Source organism: Amblyomma mixtum, chromosome 6 (assembly GCF_055824585.1).
Source record: "Amblyomma mixtum isolate Tamu chromosome 6, ASM5582458v1, whole genome shotgun sequence".
In the NCBI taxonomy this organism is placed as follows: Eukaryota; Metazoa; Arthropoda; class Arachnida; order Ixodida; family Ixodidae; genus Amblyomma; species Amblyomma mixtum.
The window spans coordinates 97,172,279-97,191,274 of NC_143017.1; the positions used below are offsets into that span (position 1 = coordinate 97,172,279).

Sequence of the window (18,996 nt, forward strand, 5' to 3'; positions counted from 1 at the left end):
TTCAAGTAGTCCGGCCAGGAAAACGATCCACCAAAACTGCCGCCGACACAAGAAGCCGCCACGGTGCATTTTCTGCAAGAGTAATTTCGATAGTAATTAATTACTTTTGCTTCGAAATCACTAACCCAGAGTAATGAATTACATTACCAAAATCGCTACTCCACCAAATTCATTACATTACAAGTTACAGAAAAAATAATTAAATTGCCGTAATTTCCTTCTTAAATAATCGCTGAGGCGTGCATATCCGTTGTTCCTTGCTCACCTGTATTTTTTTCCGGGTGCTTGCGCCTGTTTTTCCTCACGGTTCACGTTCCTCTTGGCTGCCTAGGTTTTTGTCAGTCTGAAGTTAGCGCCTGTGTTGTGCGCATCGTTCTCTGTTCCTTGTCCCGTTTTGCGCTACCTCACATACCATGGATCACAGTTACCGACTCGTGCAAGTTTCTACCCTTGCGTAATTTAATCGCTGCCATGTCTGCCCCTGGGTATCAGGTTTCGGAACGTCCTCTTAGAAGCCCCCCGCCTCCGGCGTCAGCGAATCGACCACAAATGAGCCAGGCGCAGTCGAAGAACAAAGCGGAGTGTTTTCTTCCGTTAGACGATTCTGTGAGGTTTCTGGGCGGGGGAAGATGATGGATTGCCCCGCGCTGGAAGGGGAGGAGGCGGGGGGGGGGGGGGGGGGGGGGGGTACGCTCGAAACGCAAACGCGAAGCCGCGCCGCCTGCTGCTAATTTATGACGACCATCTTTGCCGGTTGCTGCGACGTCGGTCCCCTCTCGTTGCCACCTGGCTGTACGGCACGTAGGATGCACGCAACGGCGGGGCAGTGGCCTGTGACGGGTCTGAACTTCCGGCGTGGGTGAGCTCCCTGTAGATCAGCTTTTCGCTATAAAAGAAGTATAGTAGTGCCATTTTATAGTTCGCCCAATCACAGGCTGTTCCCTTCCTCGCCCAGTAGCCTCATCGCATCAGAGGTGGTTATAGAACTGCGCAGTTCCTGCTTTCACATCACCCCTAATCATATTAGGCAAGTCACCCCCTCCCTTCCAAGAAGAACCTCAAGTATTTTAGATTGCTGGATATATACAGGAAAGCGAGTCTTGAGGAACGACGTTCGATGTGCAATTTACTGCGACGCCTCGGGGTCACGATTTGCTGTGCTATCCTTATGTTGTGTTACCTTGCTGACATGTTCTTTGCGTGTGACATTATATATCGCTAATCTCGCTACAATAATGCCTCATGGGTGTTGTAGGTACACCCGGCCAATTCATTAACAGTACCGCGTGAGCGTCGACGAAATTGCTTGCCAGCGCCTTATCGCGGCGCGGAGCGGTGAAGCCAGCGTGAATAGCCGCGTGCTCACAAGTTTTCCTACACAGCGATAGTAGCCTGCTGGTTCTTCTCACTATCGTTACACAACCCCGGACGCGTTCTTCCCCTCACCCCCGGTTGGTGACAGCAGCGTCATGGGAAAGAAAAAGAGCAGCGAACGACAGGGTGGCCAAATCTTTCATAAAGTTCGATAAAGGCTTGTCGCTAGCTTTTACCTAGCCGCAAAATTCACTACGCTGGCGCATTCGGTGACAACGCAGCTACGGTTGTCTCAAAAGAAAACATTCGACAGAAGTCTGTCTGGTTGGGAAATTTAATGTTAGGAGAAGGTAAGTGACGCCAACCAAGTAAAATACAGGAAAAACACGACGTTTCGGGACCGGCTCGGCCCCTTCTTCACGGTGTGACTACGGGCGAGCGCAGCTTGGCTTTTTAAGCCCCTGTAGGGCTTAAAAAGCTTAAAAAGCAGGGGCTTAAAAAGCCAAGCTGCGCTCGCCCGTAGTCACACCGTGAAGAAGGGGCCGAGCCGGTCCCGAAACGTCGTGTTTTTCCTGTATTTTACTTGGTTGGCGTCACTTACCTTCTCCTAACAGCTACGGTTGTGTATAAATTGCAGTCGCCCTGTCGAAATTGTCCCAATAGCTGTCTAGGAGCAAGAAGAATGCCCCCATGCATCCCGGAAGAAACGCGGCTGCGTATTGTAGTACCGGCGACAGCGGAGAAATCTCAAAGGGATCAGATAAGTTTGAGTGAGGAAGGCAACATTTAATAGGATTATTCAGGCCTTTCGTGATGAAGGACGCATTCGGAACGCGGCCAGGTGTTTAAAAATTGCGTGGACACTTTGGCAACTAAAGCGTTGCGATGCGAAAGCCGAGGACACTATGCCGTGACGACTTCCGATGGATGTGACGTCACACCGTTCCCGTGGCTACATCGATACCCAAATTGTACATCTTTCGGGGATTTTAAGTGTTAATTGCGCTTAATTACACATTCCTCCGTCTAATTTGACACAAATCCGACGTTTTTCCTACCATTCTGTGACAATTTTCACTATGCCGTGTCGACTTCCGGTGGATGTGACGTCACATTGTTCCCGTGGCTATATCGACGTCTGCGCTATTTCGACGAAATTTCAACATTTTTGCCTATAATTAATTACCTAATTAACCTGCAGATAGAACTTGGCTTCTAGGTTCATTTTTTCCTCCATCTGAAGCAACCATTGGTTTTCTTCTATCTTTTTTTAGTTCCGGAGTTAAACGCGTGTGACACGCTTTCTTAACGGACGACACTATGAGCCATTAAAGGCTTTCGCCTTAAAGCGCAAGTCCACCCCAGAGCAAGATATGGCCATCGCTGCTGTAGCTGCTGCGGATCCCTTCATGACTGCGGGCCAGATAGAGGGCGTTGTCGGCTTGGACACAAGTGGCGAGCTTGTACCAAAACGGCTTCGTGAAGCAGGCCTCACGAACAAGTGCGCGACCCAAAAGCCATTGCTTTTAGCCGCCAGTAAGGCAGAAAGGCTGCGGTTTGAGCGTGAGCGTCTCCAGTGGACAGTGGACGACTGGGGTCAAGTCGCATTCACCGACGAGTCGACATTCTGTACCCAGTGGGGCCGAAAGCCAAGAGTCTATCGTCCAGCTGGCACAAGGTATGCAGTGCACGGTTTGTGTGTGATTGTAAAGAATGCTCAGGGGGGGACTTTCCGCTCGTTTCATGTTACTCACAAATGCGGAAGAACGCTTACTGTCTTCGCAAGAAGTTAACTGGGCAGCTTTTTTCTTCTGTGTTATAGCCCCTAAGTTTTGACTTGAAATTGCACCGAGAATGTGGTATTATTCCCAGATATTAACACCAGCTGTTTTTACTTTCGTATAGGTATGACCCTGACTATACCATGCCCATCTATCGGATTCTCGGACGTTTCTGCTCAGACGCACATATTGAAATTATTGAGCATAAACTCCTTCCCCACATGCTTCATGGCCCTTTCAGGGACGGTTTTTTTTTTATCTTCAACATGACCTTCCCCTATTCATACTTCCCGATCTGTGAAGGCTTACCTAGAGGAAGTCGGCATCATGACGCTGTTATGGCCGCCCCAAGGAGCCGATCTCAACACAATTGAGGATGTGTGGGGAGTAATGAAGAGCAACTTCTCAAAAATGGGTCTGCACCACGCGACTCCCGACGAGCTCTGGGAAGCCGTCAAGGGGGAATGGGAATTGCTCAAAGCCGACATACATCTCGTGCCTGCTCTATATGACTCACTACCCCAACGCATGGCTGGAGTTGAGTGTGATGGACATTTCCTGGCTTACAGGCAGCGCACTGGGGGCGCACTTGCATGCACGTGCGCTGAAGCGAACGCAGGCGTCATGGCATGCAAGGTGTAGAAAGTGCCTCAATAAACAGTGCCTCACTGTGCACCAACATCCAACGAGGCGCCTTCTTTTCCGTTAAACGAAGAATTTGTCTTGTTTGCTTGTTTTGTTAATCCTTTTGCAGCGTATGAACAATCGTGCAATAATGCTGGCCATAAAATGCAGTCCACTTTCACCTGTCTCTGCTATGTCGGCTCGGCCAACAATTTGTGCACTCAGCAACCGTGGCAGGGGTTGTGCAGCGATAGTGGGAAGAGCCAGCAGACGACAATCGCTGCGTAGGAAAACTTGCGAGCACGCGGTTATTCTCACTGGCTTCACCGCTCCGCGCCGCGATAAGGCGCTGGCAAGCAGTTTGGTCTTTAGTTTGGTCGACGCTCGCGTGGTACTGTGAAATAATTGGCCGGGTGTACTTGCAATAAATAAATAACCGATTTGCATCACAAGTGGCAAAGGCTCGTGAGCCGGTCGGAATTCAGTTGTTCAGTAACGCAGTAAAGAATAAGCGTCGTACGAACTTCTCAAAAGTAGCCGCGAGCGATGACTGCAAGGAACATCCGAAGTTGCGCCTTTAAAGCGGAGAGCAAGCTACAGCGGCGAGGGAATCGTGACGTGGGACTTCGCGATGCCGAGACAACGGCCATACAGTCAAAGTGTAAGTACACGCTCGCGAAAACCCGCCGCACACAAGATCGAAGGGAATACAGCGAACAGTCGCCTTTTGTACTCTGTTGGCCGCTCGCACCCCATTTTAACGCTATATTTTAATATGAAATTTCGAAAACACTTGCCGAAGCATAGAGCGCGTAACTGGCAGAACAGGTAACGGGCGTAGACATTACCATAGTCGCTGGCGTAGTTCAACCGTTTGCTCTACTCTCACAGGGCAGGAACAGCGCGTATTCCAGTTATATACGGTGACAGTCACATGATCGCGCACGAGTCTCCATTACACGGCGATCGCGGCTGGCGGTACAGCAGCGTCGTCGAGTCACGCGCAGGAGTAACATGAGCCATCGTCGGCATCCGGCAGCAACTGGACGAATCAGTTTTCGCTTCTGGCAGCGCTGCCCGATTTGCCTCGCGGCTCTTGTGAGTAATATAAGAGTGCGCATACAACAACGATGCCGACCAGTGAGAGCTGAAGGCTTCCCTTGTTGTGGTCCGGCAGCGTGTTGAGATAACCGTAATCGTACATGGGGCAGCAGGCTAGCAATCAGCATCGTCTTGCACCGCCGCCTCGTTCACGATGCGTCGCCAGCTTCGGAGGCGCATTCACTCGATCGTGACCGCGAGGACTGCAGTGACCGGGCACGGTGAGTGGGCGGAGGTTGTGTACCCCGACACTGTTGCGGCTGAAAGTGGGGCTTTTTCATAAAGTAGCCAGCTGAAGCATCTGTGCACAGTCCCAAATTTATTGAATGAAAGTTCAAAGTTTTTGTACTTTGCTTTTTATTATTTTGAACTTTCTATTATACTGGTCACCTGCCTGCGACGGTTTCGTATTGAGACTTGCATTATTGTAAATAAAGATAAGTAAATAATTGTGAGTGCGGAGATTTTTTTTTTCCACCATGCAGGAGAATCGCTTTTACAACAATTGTTTTTATGTTACCATCGTATGAGCGGTATTGTGAAATTAGTGCTTATTGTTTTCTTTAGTTCAATAGGTTCAGAAGAATCCACACTGAACGTTTCCTGCACGGCGGCTATTGATCTTGTTCATGCTATTTCAGTATCTTCTTTGCCTGAAACAACATCGCTCACTTAAGTGCATAAAAGTCTGGGCGACTCCGATTAGATCTCTTAGCAAATGCATGGAAAGCGAATGTTTTTGCCGGGCGTATTACATAAGGCCACTACAGGTTGCTTTTACCGAATTTCTTGTTGCTTCTCGACTGATTGGTATTGTTCAACAAAGATAAAGACAGTGAACCATACTAACAAGGTATATCGTCGCGACTGCCAGAAAACTGCCCCATGAAGCGCACGCAATAAGTGGCAAAAACAGGATCATATGCACAGAAGTTCGGATGTGCCTAAGAAAATTCTTCACTCTCGTTGCATTGCGGCAGCCGGTGATTGTGCAGCCCTTGAAACGATATCGCGGTGATACGGGGGCATGAAATGGCTGGACCTTCTCGAGAACCGATTACTCCTGCATTGCGTAAAACGCACTTTTCCCCACGATAGTGTCTCGTGACGTCGTCTCATGTCAAAGGCGTGTTCCCCAAGCGTATATGGTCATTGCTTCCGCGGTTGTAGAAAATGTAACGCGAACTTATTTTGCTTACGCGTTTGAACGTACTGATTCCACTGAATGTTTCCCTCAAGCCTGCCAGTCTCTGAATGTCAGTGCGGATCACCGAAAGGGACAGTTATCAGCCTAGGCAAAGCCAGAGTCCTTCAGTAGTTTTGCCCTTGTAGTAAAGCTTGGCCGCGCGCTACGAGACAGGTTAAAGTGCTGATAAACGTAAACGCACCACAGCACTATAACGGCTGATAAGGAGCGTTGAGTTGACTACAAGGGGTGTGAATGTCTGGCGCGATTCCATCGTGATGGATTAGCACATTGTCGGATTGACACTGTATCAAATTGATTATGAAGTCTGCAGCGCTGGGAACACGGACAACATGAAGGAGACATCCTATGCGCTATCTTTCAACTGAATATTTATTCAACGCATCTGTATGTTTTTATGCAGGGTGCATGCATCAGAAGATATCCTGCACAATCCCACTGCAAACTACTTGCGCCACACAATCAAACTTTTCTTCTCGCCATCAAGGAAAAAGAACTCCTTCTTTGATAGCAATACAGAAGGCGAGCTGACAAATTTACTTTCTAGTAATTTTGTCTGTCTTGCCTCCATGATCTCTTTTGTTAGTTGTTTCCTGTTTATGTTAATGACTTGACATTAAAGTCTAGAGTGCACATACCTGGTTTGCACTCTACACAATGTTAAGGCAGATTACCTTTACTGTTTTGTAGGTTTTTGTTGTGTTCACGCAGCCTGTCATTTAGACCTCTTCCGGTCTGACCTACATAAACTTTACCACATGACAGTGGCAGGGAGTAAACAACCCCTTCTGTGCACTCAACAAATTTCTTCCTGTGCTTCTTTGTGCAGGTTTGCTTCTTTACAGGGAACGGATTTGTCATCTTACATAGTCTGGCAAGCTTATTAGGGGCTGGAAACGCAACTTGAACACCTGCCGCTTGCCTATTTTCTTAAGATTATGTGAAATCCTGTGCATGTACGGAATTACTGCTACTTTCTTATATTTTTCTGGCTCGCCTTTACGTTTGTCGTGAATCGTCCCTTCGGCTACCGATACCATGACGTCTTGCGGATAAACCATTTTTTGTAGCCGTTTTTCTTGATCCTGAAAACTAGCTTCCATCAGGTGCACACGTGACTTTTCCAGTGCCTCTTTGAAACAGGTGGTGATAATGCCTCTTTTTAACAACTTCGAATGGGCTGAATGATATGAAAGAGGGGCTTTGTATTGGGTCTTGTCTTGCACCAATGTTAAGCAACTTGTAACTAGCAAATGTTGACAGAATCCCGAGTGATCGCCTATTTAGTTCTAGTGCGCAAAGAGTGTTTAGATATGTTGATGATTTTTCTTGTATTTCTTTATTGTTCTTTGGACGACCTAAGAAACATATTCTCGAATATAATAACTGCGTTTAAGAAAGCCCTCCAGTCATTTCAGAGTACCTGTGGATTTCCAGAAAACAAATTCGTTTCCTTGATCTTAAGTTAGTGTGCGAACAGGACCACACGTGCTGGAGCTATGCGCCTCGTACTGATATATCCCTGCTTTCATGTCATTCGTACCAGACGTGGAATCGGCATTGAGTCAAATAAAAATGTAGTATACTGTACTGACGGACGGCTTCAGTGCCAAGATATGAGAGGAAGCTGGATAGCAAACAGTGAATGACTATGGCATTGGTTCCATAAATATCAAGGGGGAGTTGTTAGTAGAGTTTGCAGAACGAAATAATTTACTGTTATGCATACCTTCTTCAGCAAACGGGAAAATCAGAAGTGGGCGTGGAAGAGCCCCCTTGTGGAGACTGAAAATGTAACCGACTGCATATTGTGCCTCATCCTAGCATTGTGTAGGATGTAGAGGCTCTCGTCAAGAGGCAATGCACGGACGACAGGATGGTAAGGTCTTGAATTAGCTTAAACTTGAAGACTTAGCAGAGGAATCTACGCAGGAGAATTAAAATTTGAGCCATTTGGTGCGTATTTTTGAGGAAAACCAGTCAGTAAAAGACGAAGAACAAAAAGAGGAAAGCACACAATGAAGTCAGGATTAACAACTGCGCTTGTCAGCGAGGCTGACAAAGCACAACCAGCAACGAAGACCGCACAGTGACAAAAGGATAGATAAGCATCAAATCTGTCGTTTTTCTACATCGCTGGTGACGGAGCTTAAGTGCCCCCTCCAACATTTAAACGTAGCATTTATATCTCCGGCTGCTAACGAAAAAAAAAATGTCGTCAGTAGCTGCTATTTAACGAAGACACAGCGGAAAATTCTTCCCGTTCCGTGCTTGAATTTCTCCAGTGCAGGTTATTTTGCAAACGAAGTCATATTGGCAGTGCAGTAAAAGCTGCGAACTTCTTTACGCAGAGGTTCCTTGACAAGTGAGTTATTTCATTTTCATACAGGTGCAGAGGCACGTGTGTGCAGGCACAGATGTAGACTCACCATGCCGCAAGAAAGAGGTTGCACACTGGGGCAGCATCACATAAGTACGCACTTCCACTGCTTGAGACATTGACTAGGTAAGTCCACAGAGGCTCGCAACAATGACACTTCGAAAAGAAACAGCACATCTATATGTTGCTGGGCCAGTTGGTTTAGCGTTGTGTAACAAAAGGTAGAAACAGTGCTAAATTTAACACAAGCCACAACACAAAAGAAAGGGCCCACACTAGAAGAAAGTTCGTTCAACAGTACATCTTGCTGGGCTAGCTGGTGGGGAATTGTCTAACAAAAGGTCAAAACGGCGCTAAATTTAGCACAAACAGCCCGCCCTGTCCGTCTTTCTGTGTGGTTTGTGTTAAATTTAGCACTGTTTTTACCTTTAGTTAGACAACGCATATATGGCTGTGACTATACTCCATGGAGGCCAGTTTGGTACATCTGTTGTGTGTACGGCGATTACTACGATTCATGTTATTAATTCTCTGTGCGCTGAAAAGTTTTGTTATCTTTAGGTAAGTTGTACCTCCTGTACATTTTAGAAAATTTTGGTCAGGTGTGATTACCTAACAGCTGCCATTGAGCGAGAATTCAGTTGCCGCGCATTTGTTCTAAAGGCGCCTGTGACGCCGCAGTAACTCTCCTTTCGAGTTACACAATACTTTGAAGCTTTATGGGGAAGAGAGGGCATACGTATAGAGGCTGCTCAATCATGACAATCTCCTGAACTTTTTTTTTTTTCTAAACAACAGCATTTAGAGACGAAAAGTGTGAGAAGTAATGACTGATGTTTTCCAAGAAAGATCAAGTTTGCCGAATGTCTGTTTGCGCAGCCGTTCCTACAAAAGGTCCCCGGGAAGATAGAGCAGAAAGCCGTAGCTGCAGTTATAAATTCGGTCTATAAGAAAATCATTTGCGCATTGGCGTGGGATTGCACGGTAACCGAAGGAGAAGAAATGGCTGTTGCTCTAGCGGCCGTGGAGGGATACCGCGCAAATATACCCCTAGTAATCGTCACAGATTCCAAAGAGGCATGCCGTAACTATATGAACTGCAGAATCACTCTTAAAGCACCTCGCATACTCCTTAGCGCACACTTTCCCAAAGAACCAGTGAGACACACTATTTTCTGGATGCCGGGACACACTGGAATCAAGGGCAACCAGAGGGCCGACGAAGTAGCTCGCGAGCACACGAACCCAGCGCTTCAACACGCGGCCCTCGAGGAGTTCTCGAGTCCCGGAGTATTCGGAGATATTGAATTGTTACAGAGGAATGAGGGCAAAGTGTCCTCACCCCCAAAACCTTATAAATTAACAAGAAGCAGTATATTGGCGGAAACTGCAAACGGGAACCTTTCCGAACTTACATATACTAAGCAAAATGTACCCGTATCAATACAGAGACATAAGCCCATGGTGTGGGGCCAAACCCACCCTATATCAAAACACGTGGGAATGCAAAAGAAACGAGGCTTTCCATAGAATACGAGTGCGGAACAGTGGGAGAGTTTGCTCTCCAGCGGCAACCCTGTTCTCAAGAGAAAACTGGTCATCCATGATCAGCGAGCAGCCAAACTCAGCGGTGCCTTGGAAAAGCGGCGCCGACCCTGCAAGAAAGTGGCCGCAAGCCATCAGAAAGGTGGAAGACCTCTGTGGACCGTAATAACTTGTAAAATAGAGCAAATAAAGTTCACCCTATCCTATCTGCGCATTACCTGGCTAGTTTAACGTTTCCAGTCGCTCAGGGCTTTGTTCCGGCAACATGACTCCTGGAAATTTTGACTTTACTGCCTTTTTTTATTGTGCAAAGCGCAGGTAGAACACCAGAGGCAGAGTTTGCCAACGCGTCCTTTTAGCAGAGACCTTGATCCTTTGAGTGGCACATGGGACTTTGTGCTATTCTACAGTCAGCTAGCAACATTTGGGCGGAATCTCATTTGCATCTTGGGAATTTTCAGCAGAAAACTTGCTCCAATATGCACAAGAAAAACACAGCTTCACACGTCCCCGACATCGACACTGAAAAACCATCTTTGAATGACTTCCCTATTCTTGTCTTCAAATCCGATTTGGTCAAAAAGGGTGCGATGTGATATCTCCTCCGTGCTAATGGTTTGTCATTAACAAAATCTGATTGTTCAAAACGTCTGACAAATGCCCACTAGTCCTTTTAATACAACGTCTCCCATGACCGTCAGTCGCTTGCGTCGCTTCGTTCCTCTCTTATTCGCTGCCGCGCCAAGAACTGCAGCTACTGACCCTGTGCAGATGTGTCGAAGAAGCTTCGCAAGCAGTAAAATACATTTCGAAAAGCAGTAAAAGCCTCTAACATAACGCCACAAGTCAGTTATTTCAAAATGCTCGGAAACGATAACATATCAGGGCTGTCACCATTTCGTTTTTGTTATGTTGTTTGATTTCATTTTGCTGAGCCATGCTGTGCCCTACGGCTCAGCTCTCCACCCCTGACTGAAAACGAAAAAATATTACTGATTATTTTCTACCTGAAAACATTACGAAGATTTTGCCGGATGCACATTTCTAACCTGAAAACTGTTAAGAAAGCACAAGAGGAGGGTGGCAGCCTTAATGCACTGTGAATATTTCAACGCGTAGATATTTCTTCGGGTGACGGGAAACATGGAGGAATGCGAATCACCGTGCTTAAACTAGGACCGCTCGAGGCATCTAAATTCAGTGAGTTCTCAAGCATTCGGCGCAATACTGTTCTTGTGGCAGGTGCAGACGCAGCGGTTTTTACGAGCTGCTTTCTTGAAAGAGAGTCCGGGACATGGCTTCGACCAACGTGGATGTCGTTCTGGATAATTTGTCCTCTGCTCACGCAATCATCTTCGTGTTTGCCTTCTTGCGAGGCCTGCCGGCCACGTGGAACCTGATGATGCCCGTGTTCATGGCGCCGTCAGCCTTCAATTTTCGCTGCGCTGACGTCCTGGGAACGGCTTCAAATTGGACTTCTTCGCCCACAAGTCAACTGTGGGCTAACTACAGCCTCAACACTGCCGGCAATGACACGGAAGGATGCTTCTATTCTCCAGTAATTGAAAACGGCCAGGAAATTAACGCAAGTGGCTGGGAAGCCTGCAAATCTTGGGACTACGACCACAGTGTCTACGGCAAGACTGTTAGCGAAGAGGTATGCTGCTTGTGCCCTTCAATACAAAATTACTCAAAGAAATATCGCACCTCCAACTTCATACTACACAATGGTTTTTGTAAGTGGCGATACTTTCCAAGGATTGGAAACGGGCGTGTTCATGTGTATACTAGAAATTATAAGGGCATTTTATTTGGAAGAAATAGTAGAGGTTGTTCTAACTATACAGCTGATGTTTTGGTGCTCCTATTTTTTTCAGTGGAACATGGTATGCGGAGATAGGTGGATGAATTCCTTGGTCCGAAGTGTCTATATGGCTGGGATCGTCGTCGGAACTGTCGCCTCGTCCCAAATTTCGGACTGGTGAGCACAGGACACCGTTTTTATATTCACTGTATTTGCTTCGAACCTTGTTTTCACCACTTATAGCCTGGAGGGCCTTTCAGAGCAAAAACGTAGATGATTTGTGAGTAACGTATAAAACTGCATCACCTGCGCTTGATACCTAGTCACTTCTGAAGTTGCAACTTAGGCATGCCGTGTTGAATTCCAACATATATCAAAGCGTCACCTTCAAAACACCATCGGTGCCTTTTACTTCAAACTAGTCCCGCTCCCATGCGTAATACGAAGGACAACAATATGCAGAAGGTCATTCTCTACATTACATTCATAGATCCTTGGGAGTGCTCATACCCCTCCTGGCGCAGTGGTGCAGCGGTTAAGCGATGCGCCACTGCCCTGCGATGGCAGGTGCTCCCAGCGGTTGGCTTTGTGCGACCCAGGCTGCTCTTCCCGAGCGATCGATCATTAATTTGACTGCCACCTGCCACGGTAGGCAGTGTGCTCACTATCCAGTGGGAAGATTCTGATGACGCCGCAAGGTCACGTGACCTAGGGGGCCCACCTGCCTCCTAGGGTAGCTCTTTGGGTCCACCTACCAGAGCAACGCTCGTGATTTTTCACTCACAGTGCCGACACCGGATTTTCTGGTGAACGGGACCATTAACGTCATCGCGTTAATAACTGAACGATCATACCTTGTTCCCTATAATATTGCAAAATGGAGGGGATACATCTGAGGAATAAAGTGTCAAAGGCGAATACACTTACTTCATTAAAAATGTAATATATAAACCATTTTCTTATATGAGTAGAATCAATGAATTTGTTCCAAGCGGTGCTCACAGGCAGCGAGGAGAACCACGATTAACCAAGGACTTTTGTACAACTTGAACATTATTGCGAACGTTTTTTACAAAGGCCGTGCCCCAGTAAACAACGCAAAAGCGAGTAGATTGCTGTTTGAAAACAATGTGTCAATTTTGTGTCGGCATAATTCAGAGACATGGTCAGGTCTTGCTTTCCTGCGTAGTCTGTTTTGCACAATTTATTCCTTACAGTCCTTGATCCTTTCGCTTAAGCGTCATGAGTGTCCTTCCATGTAGGTTTGGACGGAAGAGGACGATGATCGGCGGCCTCCTACTGTCGGTCGGCGCTAGCGCAGTCTCCACCTTCTGTACTTCGGCCGCCATGTACTATGCATCGCGCTTCGCCATGGCCCTGGGAATATCTGGATTTACGGACGTCATTTACACCCTAAGTGAGATCATATAACCGCTGAAACTGCGGATATCTGTTAATAGACAGTTATAGCATAACGCGATCCACTACAGTTATCCGCTTACGCGGGGCTCCACTATGCATGCGCAGGTCACGCTGAGGGCGCCAGATGGCGCCACGTGCCCAGAGCTGCGCTCTCACCTGCTGCGTCGGGACCAATCAGCGCATGCCTGCTGGCAGTGCGCGGAAGCTGACCATGGTAGCGGATCGTGGATCGCTCTATGCTATGACTCTCTAGTGTCGTCAGGTGTATTGTGCGTCAAAAGCTCCCAGGCCACAGGGTCTGCTTTTCAGCAGAATATTCTGGTACTTAGGGTGCCTATGAAACTACAGAGGTTCTAATATGTGAGAATATTTCTGCGACCTCTTACAGAGATTTAGAGTTCCGTGGGTGTCATAAATATCCCTCTACGCGATTCAAAAGCAGACGCTGGCCTGGGAACTTCACGTACCTTGCACGAGGTAGAGAGGAAAAAACAAATCCTACGTAAACTAAGCTACGGCTTAGTTTAAACAGTCGTCCAAAGTCCTAATGTTTGAATTAAGCCGTCTAGCGAGTAGTTTTCTTTTTTCTCTTCCTACCGGTTGCCTCTCTCCGACGGCATCCCTCCATTTTCTCTTCTCTCTAATTCTCTTCTTTTTCTAACTTCCGGTTATTCTTTTATGCTTCTTCCTTTTTCTTCTTTCTCTTGTTCATTCTTCTCTTCTTATCTCTTTGGTGTCTGGGCTCGACTTTGAATGACGCGGATGTGTGTGGATCGCGGCCAAACATTGCAACGGGCTTCCGTCACTCGAAGGCTCAGAGTGGGCTCCCAAGAATATATAAAAAACAGCTGTAAAAGAAGAGTTTTGAATGATTTAATTACGGATGATTTTTGTGCATGCGCAGAGAGAAGTTGGAACTCTGAAATATTTGAATGGGAGCCGTTTTGTTCCTAGAGCGAAGCTTAGAATGGCGAAGAGCACATTCTTGTTGCTGTTGCTGTAGAAGCAACAAAACACAGTAGACAGACTCCAGTAAGAACGAAGGCCGAGCTGTAGTGCAAAAAACGTCGTGCGTAAAACAATACAATTGTTCGAGAAGTTTTGACAAGTTTCACAAGTTTGGCAAGTTTTTTTAAAAAATCAACTGCACCAAAAAAAAGGGGGGGGGGGGGGGCTGCTTCTGCAGCGTTTAAGTGAAATGTTAATATCCGTATGTGTCGAGCGATTTTTGGCTCCAGTGGATAAAACTACGGTGGTCTAATACTGTGTCACCGGACCTCGATGATTAGCGTTTTTAGGTTTATGGTTAATTTTGAACAAAGAAAACTACAGAACTACCAAGTGCAGCTCAAAGAAATTTTGTGCCCTTAACGAAATTCGCACGTGCCACAAATCTGATAAATATGCATACGTTTTGTCAGTTAAATGGGAAGCTATAGGGCCGCTAATTCGTGCCATTTTTTGACATTTTGGTATTTTTTTATAGCGCTGGTTCTAAATAACTGTACACAGGAGCCAAAAAGCGTTCTCACATACCGAGATTAACATTTGATTAAAATTCTGCAGAAGCCACTCTTTTTTATAGCATGGTAGTTTTTTTCAAATATCTAGTCACAGGCGGACAAGTGGCACAATTGTATTATTTCAGGCACTAAATATTTGGCTTTGTGCACTCGTATCAACATTAACTGGCATTAACAACGCGTACCGTTGAAAAGCGAATACATTATCTTTGTAATGAGCTAAAACGGCGATCGCGCAAGCAGTTTCATTTTGCATAGCGGTAGTAAATGGAAAAGCTGTTTCGGTTATTGCACGAATAATATTTTTTTGTGCTCAAGAAACTATAGCTATTACGTAGTTCTATTTTTTACTAAACATCTTTCGCAATGTGTTCTATGCCGTAAGTTTTCCGTATTACCATCTGATTCAAAGCGGGTTTTCGAAAAACCGCCACAATATTTGAGCGTAGGCTGTTGAGCTAAGACTGAGAATAGGGGGACCCTCTCGATTAGGGGCATAGCGGAGAGCTAGTGCGCATGCGCATGGGGGGGGGGGGGGGGGCGTTATTGTTATGCGCATGCGCACTCGCAACCCGCTATTTCCCTTTGCCCCTAGCCGACAGGGTCATCCTGTTCCAAAAGTCTCTATTGATGAGTTACCCTGGCCCCTTTAAGACTCATTTCACGCCTTCTTGTGAGCAGATCCCGCGGCTGATTTCTAATCACTTTGAACAACACAAAGCGCGGGAATGAGTGAATCGCGTCTCCGCTCCCTCCCGGTCACGCCAGTGATGGAGACGGTGTCCCCACGGTACCGGTACCTGCCAACGATGACGATAGACATGGGCTGGACGACGGGCATGCTCCTCCTACCGTGGCTCCACTACCTGACCGGGGAGTGGCGCGCCACCCAACTGTACGCTACTCTGCCACTCGCTCCACTGCTGGCCCTCAGCTGGTAGGTGTTTGCGCAGAATTCATCGCTTGACTCTTCAAAACCTAGTGTGGACACGTTATACTGAAGTGTAACGAAGTCCTGGGACCGTATTTATTAAGCCATTGTTTCGTTTTCCTTTCTTCTGGTCACTGTTACTGGTCGTGCGTTCACGGTAACGTAGACCGTGAAGTAGGAACCATTGGAAGAGGACCAAAAGCAAAGAAAACGCAACGTTACAAGAAACGGCCCCAGGTAGTTTTGCGTTAGTGCAAGACTGACAGGTCGAATGTTACTACAGAATAACTGGCAAAGAAGCGGGCATTGGCAAGGGACGGAGCTATGGCGCTAGACCCGTCGACCATAAAAAAAAATATGTCATTATACGTCTCTTACGTTTCTTTATTCTTGATCCTGCCGCAGTGTGACGACATACAGGCCACTAAAATACATGTAATGTCTCGAAGGTGATCAAGATCATCCACTGGAACTAAAATCAAACTATGATTTTCAAAAACATAGAAAATTTTCTAAAAACAAACTCAGCATGTTTTAATATGTTGTGAAAGGAAAAGGCGGGCGACAATGCCAGCCAAGGTCCTCATGCAACGCAAAACGAGCTTCATTAAATATGCTACTTCTGAACAACACGTTACTGTGTAAACGTAATATTTATACGTATTAACGCTTGTACGCAACCGTATAAAAAAGATATCGCGTCTAGGATTTACAGTCGCGTTAGCTCAGGTTTTCAAATCATCTTTATCCACAAGAAATTTATGGTCTTTAATCTACTTCCCAATAACCAAGAAAATCCTCATCACCAACTGAGGCTCAGTGCCGCATTTCCTTGATGCTACTCAGGACGGGTCATCAGTCGCCCATAGAGTGACAACTGGGGCTCATTTGAAATGTTAAAATGTTGCACATATTTTTACTAAAAATTCTTATCACTTTAAAATAGAGGCCAGTGGCGCACATTGCACTCATAACAAAATGTATATAGGTATTCTGAACTCCTTATTCGGCTCACTAAGAGTAAACTAAGAATTAAACTTATTGTTTCCGTACTAAGAAGACATTGATTTACTTGGAAAATTTTAGAACCTCTCTCACCGACCACATAAAATGTTTGCACCAAGACAGAGCATTGCTGGCATATCCGCCGTGCCTTTGCTTTCACCCGTCGCTCTCTGTCGTCGTTTAAGAATAGTATATGTCATTTCATCTGTCTTCAGGCAGGACGGTAGGTCTCTGCTTTTAAAAGAATAGCTTTCTCCAGCATTTTGCTGTCTTTTAAAGCAGCATTTCGCTGTCTGTTCTCTCTTAAAGACAGATATTTCGCCATTTATGGTACCACGTTTTTGTACAACTTTCCGACTGAATCTTTCGGTGCCTTTCCCGCAGCATAGAAGTTGAGTAGTTATTAAATTATTAACATGGTCTGCAACAGTTTTGATCGCTCTTTTCTCTCTCTATTTGGACATGAAAGAAGGGGTCCGTTCGGTGCATGTCAGTAGCGCAGGCTACTCTTTAGTCCTATAGAGAAAGAAGTCGCTCTAAAATTGACGACAAAGAAAAACACAACTACAGCATACAGTACACTTGAGAGTGAACCACGCCAGCAATGGTAACATTTTGAACAAAAAATTAACGCTATGCAACGAGCAATCAGAATCGACTCAAATCGTAGAAAAAATTGACCATCATACAATAACCCCATACACAATAACCAAGGACATAACGTACAATAAGGTCGTAATCGCAGACACACAAAGGCGATACTCACATCTAGTTGTCAGATTGGGATTGCAGCACCTACCACGAAAAATGCCGCTACAGAGTAGCACAAGCTGTGTGGCACACTATGTAACTTCAAGTGGAAGCAACGTTAAGACATCGCATTTTGTGGAATCTGTACTATGTGTGCAATGAGGATTGCGCATGTGTAACACAGTGCTGCATGCACTTTGGAAGGGGGGGGGGGGGGGGGGGGACTGCCAAGGTGGAGGATCAGGCGTTAACCCTTTAGCCCCAGTTTCTTGCCAGAGTCTCCCAGATGGCTGATGGCCACGGGCCGGTTTCGGGCTGCCAAGCAAGTGGTTACCAAGTTTGCCAAAAAGGGTCGCGGTACTGAAGACCTGGTCGATGAAATCATTGAAGAGGCGAAGCGGACGAAGGCTGCGGTGAGTGCGCGCCACTGATCCCAGGCGAATAATCAATGTAACATAATAAATTATTATTTAATTGTCTGAAAAGGGAATTAGTTATAGCAGTGATAATATTGATACAAAGAAAGACATGGCGCCTCTTTCTGATGCAGCTTGTTTAAAAAGTTCGAGACGCCCTTCGTGTGACTTCGCACGATAATTCGCTTGTTTTACCTCTCCCGAAGCGTACAGGCTTTGCTAAACATAAGCAGCCCGCTTCATTTTCTATTGGACCAAGCTGTTTGGGGCGTATCGCATCATTAGGGTTCCGACCAGTTTAAGGCAAGAGGATCTGTAGTCCTCACTTGACCGAAGTTTAAATGCAGAATCCTCAGTGGAAGTCTTAGAACCAAACCTCTTGGTCCGTATATTTTTGAGAAAACGCTGTACATGCCCGTACGATGAACAGATATTACACACCGAAGAACGGTCACCATTGCAGTCAGCGTGTAATATCTAATTGGAGCCATTGGCTCACTTGTATTAATACAGTGCCTGGTAAGGGTGATAATGCGGATCGATTCTGCAAATTATGCCTCGGCTTTCCGCGTCCCACTACAACTATGTTTCAATTGTGCTAGCACGGATGTTTCTAGTGCTTCTGTTCAGAGGCACGATAAGATCACTCCTAGCTGTCAGCAGCAGTGGTACACGCAACACTTCAGTAGCTCTAAAGAACTACAAAGCAGCACTGAGAAAGGCGACACATAGATACGTCCAAAACGCGCTCGGATGCTTCTAGTGCCAGTATTAGAAGCCCACCCTTAGCCTGGAGGACCTTCAGCTCTGATGCACTGTTTTCTTATACCAATATCCAAGATCGTAACTCGCAATTCAGCGGTCATTGGCTTTTCGCCGCTGTTAATGCCTCGTGCAGAAATGTCTACATGCGAGCGTACAAAATATAAATTATGTACGCCACGATTACGAGTAGACCCGCAACTCTGCCAAGACCTTGGCCGCATTGGATATTTTTCTGCGCCATCAGAATACGCAGGTGCCATTGTGACACAGCTTCAAGTAAAAAGCCATAATCGTGGCTCACAATCTAAATTTAGCACATAGATGCTAAAAAAAAAAACTAAGGTGGAATTTTTTAACTTCCTTACCCGCCCTTTTCAAGTTATGCATGCTGCTGCGAGAGACTCTTCATACTGACAGCAACGACCCAA

The 18,996-nt window shown here is 46.2% G+C and overlaps 1 protein-coding gene across 1 annotated transcript in view; it reads left to right on the forward strand.

Moving 5' to 3' along the window:
* The first annotated feature begins 4,873 nt into the window (after positions 1 to 4,873).
* The window catches only part of LOC149339780 (solute carrier family 22 member 4-like), a 21,703-nt gene continuing 7,580 nt past the window's right edge, over positions 4,874 to 18,996 (forward strand). The window contains exons 1-7 of the mRNA XM_089550572.1: positions 4,874 to 5,041; positions 8,417 to 8,533; positions 11,195 to 11,609; positions 11,830 to 11,933; positions 13,019 to 13,173; positions 15,470 to 15,638; positions 17,653 to 17,800. Coding sequence (XP_089406698.1) covers positions 11,247 to 11,609; positions 11,830 to 11,933; positions 13,019 to 13,173; positions 15,470 to 15,638; positions 17,653 to 17,800 — 939 coding nt within the window. The 5' untranslated portion in view covers positions 4,874 to 5,041; positions 8,417 to 8,533; positions 11,195 to 11,246. The remainder of the gene's footprint in view (positions 5,042 to 8,416; positions 8,534 to 11,194; positions 11,610 to 11,829; positions 11,934 to 13,018; positions 13,174 to 15,469; positions 15,639 to 17,652; positions 17,801 to 18,996) is intronic.